We start from the raw sequence: 14,335 nt of genomic DNA, 5'->3' as shown, positions 1-14,335 counted from the left end.
ACACGGAACAGAGAGGAGTGTGTGTGTGTGTGTGTGTGTGTGTGTGTGTGTCTGTCTGTGTGTGTTAGAGGGCAGCAGAAGTGTAACATTTAGTTTTAGACCATTGTTAGTTTGTTAGAAATGGGACATATACATTGTTCTGACTTACAGGCAGGCTTACTTGCAGTTGTTCAAGGCTATATGTAGGTGAAAATTTAGAAATTGCGTGTGGGGTGGCACTAGTTGGAGTTGTGGGAAGGGTGAGATTTCTTAAGAGAGCACACTGCTGTATAGAATCTTGAACAACTCTTTAATTAAATGGTGATGAGTTATATGCTTAACTCACTGGTTTATATTAGATACGCAATTATATGTTCCTTTTTCCTTCTTAAGGGTTAGGTGAAAGTGAAAAAACAGTGATGAAGACTGCATGAGACGCATAGGATCTTAGAGATAGATAGGTTATAAAGTCGGGTAGGATGAGTGCTTGAAAGATGTTTCATTGGACAGTAAAATTGTTGGAAATCTTCCATAGAGTAACTTCAGTAAGAGTGGTTAAGGAAGGATGCCAGAATGTAATGTCAACAGTAATACAGAAAGTCAGAAAGTAGAGAAGGGAAATTTCAAGATTGAGATAGAGTAACTTGAAATCACTTTAGCTGAAGGTTAAGTGAAGTAACTTTTCTATCATTACTGTGATTGATGCCTTGAAAAAGATTACTTTTATAAGCTGGTAACACATCAGGTTGAGTTGGTATGGTAGATGAGAGACAGACAGAGACACCACTCCTTAATTAAAATAGTAATAAAGGAAAAATGCTTTACATTTACTTCTGTGTCCTTCACAAGTGATTTAACCTCTGGGTCTTTGCTTCAAAGGAGCTACATGTAATAACCCATTTCCTAGGTGGTTGTGAGGATCAAAGAGTTAGTACATGTAAAGCTTTCAGAACGGTGCCTGGCATATAGTGAAGAGCTTAATAAGCTATTATTATGAACGGTTTTGATATGGTCATGTTGTGGTTAAGATAGTGTGGATGTGGATCACATTGTCATTACCAAAAAAGCAGCTTTTGTTTGTCTTAATTACATGAAAGACATTTGACATTTTTCAGTCAAACCTCATATTCCTTAATGGAACCTACTTTCCATTGAAATTGAAAATAGAGGTAACATTCTACTTGGAAGAAAAGCGGAAATGTTGCTTCCTCATCTCATCCTTGAAGTGAGCGTAGATGTCCTGAGACACTTGTCACTGTAGTATTCTGATCCATTGGGCCCAGCTCTGCCATTTAGTAGAATAAGCCTTAACTTGGAAGTCAGATAGCTCTTAGAAGTCCTTGAGACAAAATCCTGAAAACAGACCTCCTGGTAATCAGCCCCAATATCCTCACATAGGAACTGGAGCTGTCTGTACTCAGTTGTTGTTCCAGTTAGAGGATCTGGTTTAGGTGATAGGACAGCATGCAGTACAAAATATGTGGGTGAGACACTGCTGCTGGTTATTCTTTTTTCTAATGGCATGGCAAAGTCACTGTTAGGAGTTCTCTGTCATTACACCAATTGGGCCAAGTATTAGCCACCTCTGTAACTGTATTTCCATTTGTATCATTGATTGGTGATGTGGATGTGGTCTCCTAGTGTTGTTCTGGGTGTTGCAACAGAGGCCATGCATTTATTACTTCAGAGTAGGTCTCTAAATTGGGAGGAGGTTTTCGAAGGTGCAGAAAACTGTGCAGATAAGGACAGTTGGCTGTTCCTCAATAGTTCAGACCAGTAGAAAATCTTAATAATCAAGGTTGGAGTTATAAGCTTGAGGAGAGTTAGGGGAAACACAAGGTGGTCTTGTTTGGTTTGACTAATGGCTGTTTAGAAAGACGACGATCAGGGATTTGAAGCTTGTGAATAAGCTGGAATGAGAGTTAAAATGGGGTGGGGGGGGCACTGAAACTGTAAGCACAGTAATGAAAACTAGGCCCAAAACAGAATGTATGTATTTTTAACAATAATCATCTATTGGATATGGTAGATGAAATATTGTTTGTTCCAAACAATTTTAGACCATGTACCAATTTAAGAGTCATGGATAGTTTTTTGTATTAATAGCAACAAGAGTAAAATGTAAAGAACCATCTGTTCTTAAATTTTGAATGAAGAAGAGAAAGAATATTTGATAAAATGTACTAGCATTTGCTGTGAGAATTATTCTTTTTGTGGAGCTAATACGTATTGAATAGCTCACTGCATGCCAGGCATGTGCTGAGAACTCCATGCACGTTGTGTCAGTAACATTACAGAGTACCTTCATGTTATAGAAACAGTAATTGACGGGCGCCTGGGTGGCTCAGTCGTTAAGCGTCTGCCTTCGGCTCAGGTCATGATCCCAGGGTCCTGGGATTGAGCCCTGCATTGAGCTCTCTGCTTGGCGGGAAGCCTGCTTCTCCCTCTCCCACTCCCCCTGCTTGTGTCCCCCCCCCCCCCCCCCCCCGTGAAACAAATAAATAAAATCTTCAAAAAGAAAAAATAGTAATTGACTCTCTGCTAACAGGTAGCAGAAATTAAGCTTCAAGCCCAGGGCTATCAGACTCCAAAACACATGCTATCTGCAGTATACCATGATGAAGTAGAGAGAATTACAGAGACCATATTGCAAAATATCATAACCAAAAATTGCTCTTTATGCAGTATTTTAGTTTAATATTGGAATAAAAATTCTACTTTTAAAGAGTGCTAGAAATTTTTATTTAGAAATATTACTTATAAATAAGCTGCTTTTTTATTATTTATGAATAATATGCAGACTGAAGTGTTTTCTTCTTTAAGATGTTTTTTCCCGGATACCACTCATGAACGGCCTCATCGGACCCAGTCCTCCTCTCCCGCACAATTCTTTGCCTCCTGGAAATGGATTGGGAGCTTTTTCTGCCATAGCACAATCTCCTTACACTGATGCCAGGTAGCATAGGCTTCATTTTCCATGGAAACTTAAGTTACACTAATTTTTATTATATAAATGTTAATTGGTCTGTTTTAAGTTGCTGTGCACTATATAAGTGTATGTTACATATATTGGGATTTTGGCTAAAAATTATCTAACATTTTAGCTACTTTGTAATAAGAAGAGGTCTTAATGAAATTGTACTTGACTATTGTATTTAGAAAGTAATTTTATGTGTATGAAGTCAAGTTGTTTATTATTTCCCAGGGATAAAAATCCAGCATTTAATCCAATGGCAAGTGATCCTAACAGCTCTTGGACATCATCCACTCCCACGGGGGAAGGAGAAAACGATACAATGTCAAACGCCCAGAGAAGTACACTGAAGTGGGAGAAGGAGGAGGCTCTGGGTGAAATGGCAACAGTAGCCCCGGTTCTCTACACAAACATTAATTTCCCCAGCCTAAAGGAAGAATTCCCTGGTAATTCACGGATATTGTATTGCTGTCTGTTACCAGCTTTCCTGCATATGTAATACCTGTTTGTTATTTTGTTACGATAGTAGAAAGTCCATGCATCAGCACTAAATTTCGTCTGGTGAAGGGTACACATGACTGCCTACAGTGTGAAGGTTCCGTAGGTGTCTGGAAACGTCTCGCATTTTCTCAGTCCTAGACTCTGTATCCATTTCTATATTTCCTAAAAGTTAATTTCAGTTAATGAAATAATCTATTTTCCAGCTCTTAGCAGTCTTCCTAAATGTGGAACTCAGTGTTGGGTTACATGTGTAACTCTGCAAAAAAAAAAAAAAAGAAAAAGAAAAATTCCTAGAACAGAAACTTAACATTTAGTCACAAGTATTGTTAGGCTAAATCAACCTCCATTCTAGGAGTCTGTTCCCAACCAAGCTAACTCAACAGTATTTCCCCTACTCCCCATCTGTCCAGTCTGTTTGAAAAAGTCAGATGGTGTAATGGCACCGTTTTTGAAAATTCTGATTAACCAGAGGATGAACTATTTGGATTAGTGGAATGTCATTTATAGAATATTTGTAACCAAACATTGGTTAATTATGGTGAGTTTACGTGGCCAGACAGACCAGGACGGAAAAGGTCATTCACGCTGTCTTATAGTAGTTTCCCTGCTATCAGCACATACCTCTTTTAAATTACCAGGGCGTTACCCAGAAGTAGATTTTCTTACAGATGACACCTGTCTCTTAGGTGCCTCTTTGTGATACTTTATTCATTATATATAGAAATAAATGCTACCTTATCCAACAATAAAAATCAGTGGTTTAGTACAGGGTCATCTGTTAAAGGAATGTACACACTCTTCAAATACTGTTTTATCCCACTTTTATTTGCTGTTTACAGATGAGCATATCTGGCTCTATTAAGTCACTTTGTATCAATATAAGTTATCCTCAGGGTAGAGCTATGATTTTTTTTTAAGTGATTTTCTTTAGTAATTTTACTGTGTGATTCTAGAACCTCCTGAGATACCATGTTAAGGCTGTTCATATGTCACCATTTTCATTTCCATTTCCATTGGCTGTCTTGAAGCTTTTTTTTTTTTAATGGCTAAATCATTTCTACATTTATCATTGTTGATTTCACCCATATTTCATTTTGTTTACTATCCTGACGCTGTGAATTTCATGGAAATGGCTTGAAATTGTTAGTTTTCCATATCTTTGTTGTGTACAAATGCTGGTGAGATGCTTATTTATAATTATTACTTTTTTTGGTCAGGTTGATAGACTTCTCTTGAGTACAGATGTTTTACAAAACTCTTAGCTTTGGTTCTGGTAGCATCTTACATGGTTGAGGGAACTTGTTATGTTTGGCTTAACTTTATTTTGGCTGCTGGCCCCTTTGATTTAAAAGCTTCCCCACTCTACATCAAAAACTAATGATGTAATGTATGGTGATTAACATAACATAATAAAATAAAAAAAATAAAGCTTCCCCACTCTACAAGTGAGATGGTTAATAAGGCAATACTTCATTCGGCAAATATTTGTTTGGCCTACTGTGTGCCTGGGATTTTATGGTATACAAAGAATGGAACTTAGGGCTACTCATTTTATGAGAACACAGCCAGACTAAGTTGAGCTGTCAGCACCATGTGGCAATGTATCCTGACTCAGCTCTGTAAATGTGTGCACCATGCTTTTGTGTTGCAGACTGGGCTACTAGAGTGAAGCAGATTGCCAAGCTGTGGAGAAAAGCGAGCTCACAGGAAAGAGCACCTTACGTGGTATTTACCAAAACTCCCATGTATCATACTCTTAAACACAATACCTGAACCTTATTTTTATTGTCTTAGGTTAATAAAAAGATTTACCATTGCACAAAACACATATTAATACTTGCACAGCTAATAAACAATTTTGTTTTTATAGTGATTTCCTAATTCATTATGTCTTAAGGCAGAATGTGGTGTTTTCATAAGCTAGTTAATAGAACGAGGATATTGAAGATTGAAATCAGTTATTTCAGGAGCATGTTTAATTCATTTCACTCTTTTAAAAAAAAAGATTTCATTTATTTATTTGAGAGAGGGAGAGTGCACACAGAGGGACAAGCAGACTCCCCGCTCGGCGGGGAGCTGGTCGCAGGGCTCGATCCCAGGACCCTGAGATCATGACCTGGCCAAAGGCAGATGCTTAACCACCTGAGCCACCCAGGCGCCCCTCATTTCACTTTAAAATTCTTTTATCTCTTCAAAAGACTACTGATTTTTGAGGGTGCATTAGCGTACCTCAGTTTCTTCCATAATAAGCTCTTTTTGTGTTAGGTTTAGTGAAGAATCTTTGTGTATCTTGAAAGAGACATACCTAGATGCCTTTACAGAGCTTTTGAAACATGAATTTTGTGAGGAATAGTCAGGATATTTTATAATAAGAGTTACCGTTTAGATGGTGAATTATTTTCTCCCAAAAAGCCAAATTAAGATTGTCAACTGGATCCAAATCCTTGCTTCCATTTTAAAAGCGTATTAAATGGACAGTATAGTTTTGAAAAACATGCGTTTCTGACTTGGCCTTCAGTGCATGGCTTTCAGTGCATATATGTCAGATGTAATGATTGCGTGGGTAAAGCAAAATAATGTTTTTGATGTGTTGATAATGCCTTGTTTTTGTTTCAGCTTGACTGTAGTAAGGTAAAGGCAGGATATTTTTAGTTGTTTCTCAGTTTTCTTTAATGCTAAGCTTCAAATTCCAGATTTTGGATTTAGAGGATTGATTTGATATTTTCCTTTTCTCTCAATTAGGGGAGAGGTTAATTTTCCCATTTTTTAATTTTATGAAGATTAGGATTGAAAGTAGTAGATTACTGGGTTCTGTAGCCTGGTACAGACAGAGAGGTGGAAGCCCATCCTCCACTGAGGTGACATGCATTAAAAACGGGAGAAGATGGGCTCGTGTCCAGAGGCTTTCACACGAGAGTCCGGAAGCTCTTTTTGACTATTTAACCCAACTTTTTCATAAAAAGTTTATCATAGTTTTACTTTGTTTTGTTTCTTGAAACATGTTACATCTACCGGGAGATAACTTTCTTCTCCTTTTTTCAAAGCAAAAAGCTAGAGATAACAGAGCTGCTTTACGCATTAATAAAGTACAGATGTCAAATGACCCCCTGAAGAGACAGCAACAGCAGGACAGCATCGATCCCGGTTCTCGCATTGACTCGGACCTTTTTAAAGATCCATTAAAGCAAAGAGAATCAGAACATGAACAGGAATGGAAATTTAGACAGGTATGTGTTTTTTTTTTTTTTAATGATTTGCTTTTAAATTGCATTTTTACTTTTTGAGAGGAGAGCAGTTCATGTCATTGTTTCAGAAGCTAGTTCTTACTAGAATATAAAAACGAGATTAAAAATAGACTTCCCTTTCTCAGTAAACTATACTTAAGTTGATTTGGGACGTTCACTGGAACAGCACAGACAAGGTGCTGCTGGCACAAGTGAGGTGCATTGTGACGAACAATCATGTCTCCTCTCCAGGAGCTTATACTCTAATATGGGCACAATCTGATAGCTGATGACATCAAACAAATTAATTTTCTGTCGCTTTTTTCCTCCCATGACCATCACATTCTTTTTCTCGACCATGTGATTGCTTTTTCTTCCCTGTTTCACAGCAAATGCGTCAGAAAAGTAAGCAGCAGGCCAAAATTGAAGCCACACAGAAACTTGAGCAGGTCAAGAATGAGCAACAACAGCAGCAGCAGTTCGGGGCCCAGCCTCTCCTGGCCCAGCCCGGCTCGGACACACCCAGTAGTGGGATGCAGAGCCCCCTGACTCCTCAGCCGGGCAATGGGAATGTGTCTCCTGCACAGTCCTTCCATAAAGACCTGTTTGCGAAGCAGCTGCCCAGCACCCCCACCTCTGCGTCGTCAGATGACGTGTTCCTAAAACCACAGGCTCCCCCTCCTGCGGCAGCCCCGTCCCGCGTGCCTGTCCCGGAGGGCCTGCCACAGTCTCAGGCTTGTCAGCCAGCCTCCCCGCAGGTGTTCTCGCCGGGATCTTCTCACGCCCGACCTCCATCTCCAGTGGATCCTTACGCGAAAATGGTTGGTACCCCAAGACCACCTCCTGGGGGCCATAGTTTTTCCAGAAGAAATTCTGCTGCACTGGCGGACAGCTGTGCCCCGCCACCTTCAGTATCTAGGCCGGCTCAGATGAGTGAAACAACAGCTAATAGGCCGTCCCCAGTCAGAGATTTATGTTCTTCCTCCACAACAAATAGTGACCCCTATGCAAAGCCTCCAGACACACCTAGACCTGTGATGACAGATCAGTTTCCTAAACCCTTGGGCCTTCCCCGGTCTCCTGTAGTTTCCGAACAAACTGCAAAAGGTCCCCTAGCAGCTGGAACCAATGATCACTTTACTAAACCATCTCCTAGGACAGATGTGTTTCAAAGACAACGGATACCTGACCCATACACACGACCCTTGTTGACACCTGCCCCTCTAGATGGTGGTCCTGGACCTTTTAAGACTCCAATGCAGCCCCCTCCATCTTCCCAGGATCCCTATGGATCAGTGTCACAACCACCAAGGCGGTTGTCGATTGATCCTTATGAAAGGCCTGCTTTGACACCAAGACCTGTAGATAACTTTTCTCATAACCAGTCAAGTGACCCATATAGCCAGCCTCCCCTAACCCCACATCCAGCAATGAATGAATCTTTTGCCCATCCTTCAAGGGCTTTTTCCCAGCCTGGAACCATATCAAGGCCAACATCTCAGGACCCATATTCCCAACCCCCAGGAACTCCACGACCTATCGTAGATTCTTATTCCCAACCCTCAGGCACATCTCGCTCCAATCCAGACCCTTACTCTCAACCTCCTGGAACTCCCCGGCCCACCACGATTGATCCTTATAGTCAGCAGCCACCAACCCCAAGGCCGTCTACACAGGCAGACTTGTTTGTTACCTCTGCCACTAATCAGAGGCATTCGGATCCATATGCCCATCCCCCTGGAACACCAAGACCTGGAATTTCTGTTCCTTACTCTCAGCCACCAGCAACACCAAGGCCAAGGATTTCGGAGGGTTTTACTAGGTCCTCAGTGACAAGACCAGTCCTCATGCCAAATCAGGATCCTTTCCTGCAAGCAGCACAAAGTCGAGGAGCAGCTTTATCTGGCCCATTGATAAGGCCACCTGACGCATGTTCCCAAACGCCTCGGCCACCTGGACCTGGTATTTCAGACACGTTTAGCCGAGTCTCCCCATCTGCTTCTCGTGATCCCTATGATCAGCCTCCAATGACCCCGAGATCTCAGTCTGACTCTTTTGGAACAAGTCAGGTTGCTCATGATATTGTTGATCAGTCAAGGCCTGGATCAGAAGGGAGCTTCAGTGCACCTTCAAATTCTCCAATGAGTTCTCAGAACCAACAGTTTTCCGGTGTCTCCCATCTTCCTGGACCTGTACCAACTTCAGGAGTCACTGATACACAGAATACCGTAAATATGTCACAAGCAGATACAGAGAAATTGAGACAGGTAAAAATACATCGTATCTTCATGGATGTTTTAAATGTATTATTTGAGAATGCTGTTCATTTCATCAAACAGTAATTTCCACAGAGATGTTAAAGTTTATCTTATTCTGTAGAATTTGTCATACTGCAAAGAAGAAAAACGAAATTGGTAAAATTAATACAATTGAATTTGATTTTATTCTGTGTCTCATTTTTGATCTTCATGAATTTGGGAATTCTTCAGTATGAAAACTTTCAATTTTATGATTCTTGTGTGGCAAGGAAAAGGACCCAAATTATTACTTTGTTTTTATAACCTGCTGAATAGTTAAGTGTAACTGGTGTTACCAAACTTGTAAACATTGAGATATGTTAAGCATTACCATAGTCACATGATGAAAGTATTCAGACTTAAGAAGCCATTAGCTCATTATCAGAAGTCCCCATGGTTTTCATTTCTTTCCGTCCAGCGGCAGAAGTTACGGGAAATCATTCTCCAGCAGCAGCAGCAGAAGAAGATGGCAGGTCGACAGGAGAAGGGGTCGCAGGATCCAGCGGTGGTGCCTCACGGGGCCCCCCTGCAACACTGGCAACCCGAGGGCATTGGCCAGGCCTTTAGCAGGCCTCCACCCCCCTATCCCGGGAACATCAGATCGCCCGTTGTCCCTCCTCTGGGACCTAGATACACAGTTTTCCCGAAAGATCCACGTGGACCCTATCCTCCTGACGTTACTGGTATGGGGATGAGACCTCATGGATTTAGGTAATGCTTTTAATTTCACACCAGATTTAAACTGGTGGAAGGGAATAGAAAAATGAAGTTACTCTATTTATTTATTTATTTATTTATTTATTTATTTATTAATTATGTTAGTCACCATACGGTACTTCATTAGTTTTTGATGTAGTGCTCCATGATTCGTTGTTTGTGTGTAACACCCAGTGCTCATCTTAAGACACTGTTAGTGCTTTTTACTTTTTGATTCCTTTGAGATATAATCAGTGTTATTTTCCACTTATGAGAGGTCATGGATTTTTCTTTTTTAACCTCTGAGAATTCTACAGACTCTTTGAAACCTTCCCTCTGTCATTCAGTATTGACTGTATTCGGTTTACATTGCAGCCACAGGGAAGTAGTTTATCAACCAGTCAGATCTGGCATGTAACTGCCACATTCTGTGAAAGCTTTCTGTGATGTGATGAGTGAATATTGTCCTCGCCCCAAATTTTCCATTTTAATTTACATAGTAAATAACTGTGGAGATTTCCAGATTGTTGGGGTGTTTTCCTCTAGGAGCTTTTCTTGATGAGAGAGGGTTGTCAAGTTAGTGGTATTATTTGTTTATTTTTTTGTGTGAAATGGCTGGTACAAGGGTCAAAGCCAAACATGTTATAATAGAGAGTTCTTTAGGATGTGCTTTGGTTTTGTCATGTATGTTTTTTTAGTCTAATACCTATCTCCATGTTATAGTCTTAACTTGATTTTCCTTTTTTCTTCCTCAATTATAATTTATGCCTGTTCTGTTTTATATTTATTTATAAATTACCTTTAATTCTTTCTAGAATGAGGTACAGTATAAATAATAAAAATAGTCTTATAATTTATTCATCTAAGTTTTTACAAGAGATGCCTGGCATTCTTTATCTCTTACTGCTTCCTTTCCTCATTCCTTTTAAGCAAATAAATTAGTCTATCCAGTCATTTTACCTGTGACTTTCTCTTCTCAAGGACAGAGACCCAGAAGTCTCTCTAGTATACTTCGGTAGACCACCTGCTTTCTTCAAGCATCCCCCCCATATCAGCCTTCCCTTATAGCCTCCTTAAATAAAGAAAAAAGAGACTCTTACTCAACTCCAGTAGTATTATGCTTATTTCTAAACATTTGATTCCATCTGCTTATTGGCAGTTAGTTTATGTTATCTTAGATTATATGCCTTTAGAGCTCAGATATGGTGAGCATTATAGGGTACTTAGTAAAAATTACTTGCATATAGATACTTTGTAAGTGCTTTCTAATGGTGATAATTTTGTTTTGCTAAGTTGTTGCATTTGGCAACGTTAATTTTGTATATGAGTTTAACCTCAGGCTCTTCCTTTTTCAACCTAACTCTAAAATCAACATGATTCTTAATATTAATGATCTGCTTTTTTTTTAGATTTGGATTTCCAGGGGGTAGTCATGGTACCCTGTCAAGTCAGGAACGCTTCCTTGTACCTCCTCAACAAATACAAGGATCTGGGGTTCCTCCGCAACTGAGAAGATCAATATCTGTAGATATGCCGAGGCCTTTAAATAACTCACAAATGAATAATCCAGTTGGCCTTCCTCAGCATTTTCCACCACAGAGTCTGACGGTTCAGCAGCATAACATACTGGGCCAAGCATTTATTGAACTGAGGCATCGGGCCCCTGATGGAAGGCCACGGCTGCCCTTCACTGCTTCTCCCGGCAGCGTTATAGAGGGACCTTCTCATCCGAGACATGGAAACTTCATTCCCCGGCCCGACTTTCCAGGCCCTAGACACACAGAGTCTTTGAGACGACCTTCTCAAGGTCTACCAACTCAGCTACCTTTGCATCCAAGTTTGGAACAAGTGCCACCATCTCAGCAAGACCAAGGTCATCCTGCTCATTCATCTTCTATGGTCATGAGGTCTCTAAGCCATCCCTTAGGAGGTGAATTTTCAGAGGCCTCTTTGTCAACATCTACACCAGCTGAAACAACATCTGATAATTTACAGATAACCACCCAATCTTCTGATGGTCTTGAAGAAAAACTTGATTCTGATGACCCATCTGTAAAGGAACTAGATGTTAAAGATCTTGAGGGGGTTGAAGTCAAAGACTTGGATGATGAAGATCTGGAAAATTTAAATCTAGATACAGAGGATGGCAAGGGAGATGAATTGGATACTTTAGGTAATTTGGAAACTAATGATCCCAACCTGGATGACCTCTTAAAGTCGGGAGAATTTGATCTCATTGCATATACAGATCCAGAACTTGACCTAGGAGATAAGAAAAGCATGTTTAATGAGGAACTAGACCTTAATGTTCCGATTGATGATAAGATAGATAATCAGTGTGTATCTATTGAACCCAAAAAAAAGGAGCGAGAGGACAAAACTGTAGTTCCTCCTGATAAACATTCTCCATGGAAAAAATCCGCGGGTACCAGCGAGATAAAAACTGAAGTACTGTCTCCAGATTCTAAAGGGGAAACCAAATGCGGAAGTGAGAAAAGTGATGAGAGTAAGGATAATGTTGACACTCCCTGCTCACAGGCTTCTGCTCCCACAGACATAACTGATGGAGAGAAGGCTTCCTTGCAGTCCTGCGGTACAGATTTACTGGAGAAAAGAACTAATCGAGAAACTGCTGGTTCCAGCACCAGTGGTGTTCGTGGCTCTGCTCAGGTGCCCACTGAAGATGTAATAAACTCCTGTGGCATAACTGGAGCAACTCCAGTTCTCTCAAGTTTACTTGCTCATGAAAAATCCGATAACGCAGACATTAGGCCTTTGGGATCTCCACCACCAGCATTGCCAGCCTCACCATCCAATCACGTGTCGGGTTTGCCACCTCCTTTGATGACACCGCCTGGTCACGTTTTGGATAATACCGTGAATTCTAGTGTGGCAGTAGTCTCTAGAGTAAACCATACTTTTCCTCAGGGTGTGCAGGTAAATCCAGGATTCATCCAGGGGCAGTCAGCAGTTAATCACGGTTTTGGGACAGGAAAACCTACAAATCAAACTGTGCCTCTAACAAACCAGGCTGGTACCAGTGGCATTTCTGGACCCCAGCAGCTAATGATCCCTCAAACATTAGCCCAGCAGAATAGAGAGAGGCCCCTCCTTCTAGAGGAACAGCCTCTACTTCTACAGGATCTTCTGGATCAGGAGAGACAAGAACAGCAACAGCAGAGACAGATGCAAGCCATGATTCGTCAGCGGTCAGAGCCATTCTTCCCTAATATCGGTAGGAATTCCCTTGGATTTCAATAATTGCTGTGGGCTTTAGGGTGGCATGCAGTAAGCTTCCAGGATTTCGGTATTAAAATCACATGTGGACCAGAGCAATGAGGGTCGTATTTTTGTTCCTCATTCAGTTTGAAAATGAAAGCAATTAAGAGTTTTAAAGTCCTCCCAGGGATCAAGAGATTCAAAGCTCTGAGTTTCAGACCTTCTCACTTCTATTACTTACGGTATTGTTTAACAGAAATCAGACTCGTCCCCTTTAGTTCCCTCTAACCATTATTACCACGTATTTTCAGAGTCATTGAAAGATGAATTTAAAGAAGTCATGATGGAAACAAACATCTTGCTGTCTTTGGTGTACTTTAGACAAATGCTTGGCAAAATTTTTCATATAAAGCTCTTTAACTTGTATCCAGTACCTTATTAATTTGGAAAAAAAAAACATAAAATAGCAATGCAATTAAAATACCGGCGTGCCTCCAATAGTAAGAATTTGCAATCAAAGCGCACGTGTCAAAGGAATGCTTTCTTCTAAACAGTAAAACTGACGTTCTGTCCTGTAGGCATTACCAATTTTATCATGGGGGGCATTTCTTTTTCATCTGTATGCAAAGAGGTCTTTTTTTCAGTAGCCTATCCTTATTGCAAAGGTATACCCTCAAGAAATAGGTACATTTTTCCTTTAAAAAGTGATAACTAGGTTTAGTAGAATTCCTTAGTATTGGAGACAATGGCAATTGCTTGTTTATGATGTTGCATTACTGAAGAAGCCATTCTGATTAGCATTGGAAAATTTTGGATGGAAAGGAATTGCATTGCTTTATATCATTGCTACTGTCTCCCTTAAATGTGGCAAGCTTCTTGCTCTGATTTTTGCACAACTGAGGTATGCAAGCGTTATGCAAGTATGGATTAGGGAGATGAGATTAGATTCAGGATGAGGTTTTTACTATCTCATAATTCCTTACCTAGTAGAGAACCTATAATGGCGATTATTATAAAGAATAAGAGTCTATAAGTTACATGACGTTTGTGATAGTTAAATTTCCTCTTAGTGTTACTTGAACCAAGTACTATGAAATAAGTAACTTTAAAATATTTTTTCTTTAGATTTTGATGCAATTACAGATCCTATAATGAAAGCCAAAATGGTGGCCCTTAAAGGCATAAATAAAGTAATGGCACAAAACAATATGGGCATGCCACCAATGGTTATGAACAGGTAGGTGAAGATATTTCTCATTTTTACTGCGCATCAAGAAGTACATGAATTATTACTAGTTTCTAGAAAAAACAGTAACTCAAAAATCTATGTTCTAGGAATGAACAGTAAGTACTTAAATTGGTTGTGATGTCAGCTAGATATGATCAAATGTAAAATGTTTTACAAATGTAAGGATTTAATTTCTATTAGTTTCAAGGTAAACAAA

The 14,335-nt window shown here is 40.1% G+C and overlaps 1 protein-coding gene across 12 annotated transcripts in view; it reads left to right on the top strand.

Moving 5' to 3' along the window:
* KMT2C (lysine methyltransferase 2C) overlaps positions 1–14,335 on the top strand; it is a 271,413-nt gene that overhangs the window by 219,766 nt on the left and 37,312 nt on the right. For all 12 annotated transcript variants that reach the window (XM_088018229.1, XM_088018219.1, XM_088018221.1 and 9 more), the window contains 8 exons: positions 2,803–2,935; positions 3,185–3,399; positions 5,106–5,179; positions 6,499–6,681; positions 7,068–8,945; positions 9,394–9,686; positions 11,081–12,906; positions 14,016–14,127. In XM_088018229.1, the coding sequence (XP_087874355.1) occupies positions 2,803–2,935; positions 3,185–3,399; positions 5,106–5,179; positions 6,499–6,681; positions 7,068–8,945; positions 9,394–9,686; positions 11,081–12,906; positions 14,016–14,127 (4,714 nt within the window). The remainder of the gene's footprint in view (positions 1–2,802; positions 2,936–3,184; positions 3,400–5,105; positions 5,180–6,498; positions 6,682–7,067; positions 8,946–9,393; positions 9,687–11,080; positions 12,907–14,015; positions 14,128–14,335) is intronic.

Source organism: Eumetopias jubatus, unplaced genomic scaffold, assembly GCF_037043125.1.
Source record: "Eumetopias jubatus isolate StellerSeaLion01/CBP00866 unplaced genomic scaffold, mEumJub1_p1.0 scaffold_14, whole genome shotgun sequence".
Taxonomy (NCBI): domain Eukaryota; kingdom Metazoa; phylum Chordata; class Mammalia; order Carnivora; family Otariidae; genus Eumetopias; species Eumetopias jubatus.
The sequence above is the reverse complement of the archived record's forward strand: the minus strand, read 5'-3'. Positions and strand labels throughout refer to the sequence as shown.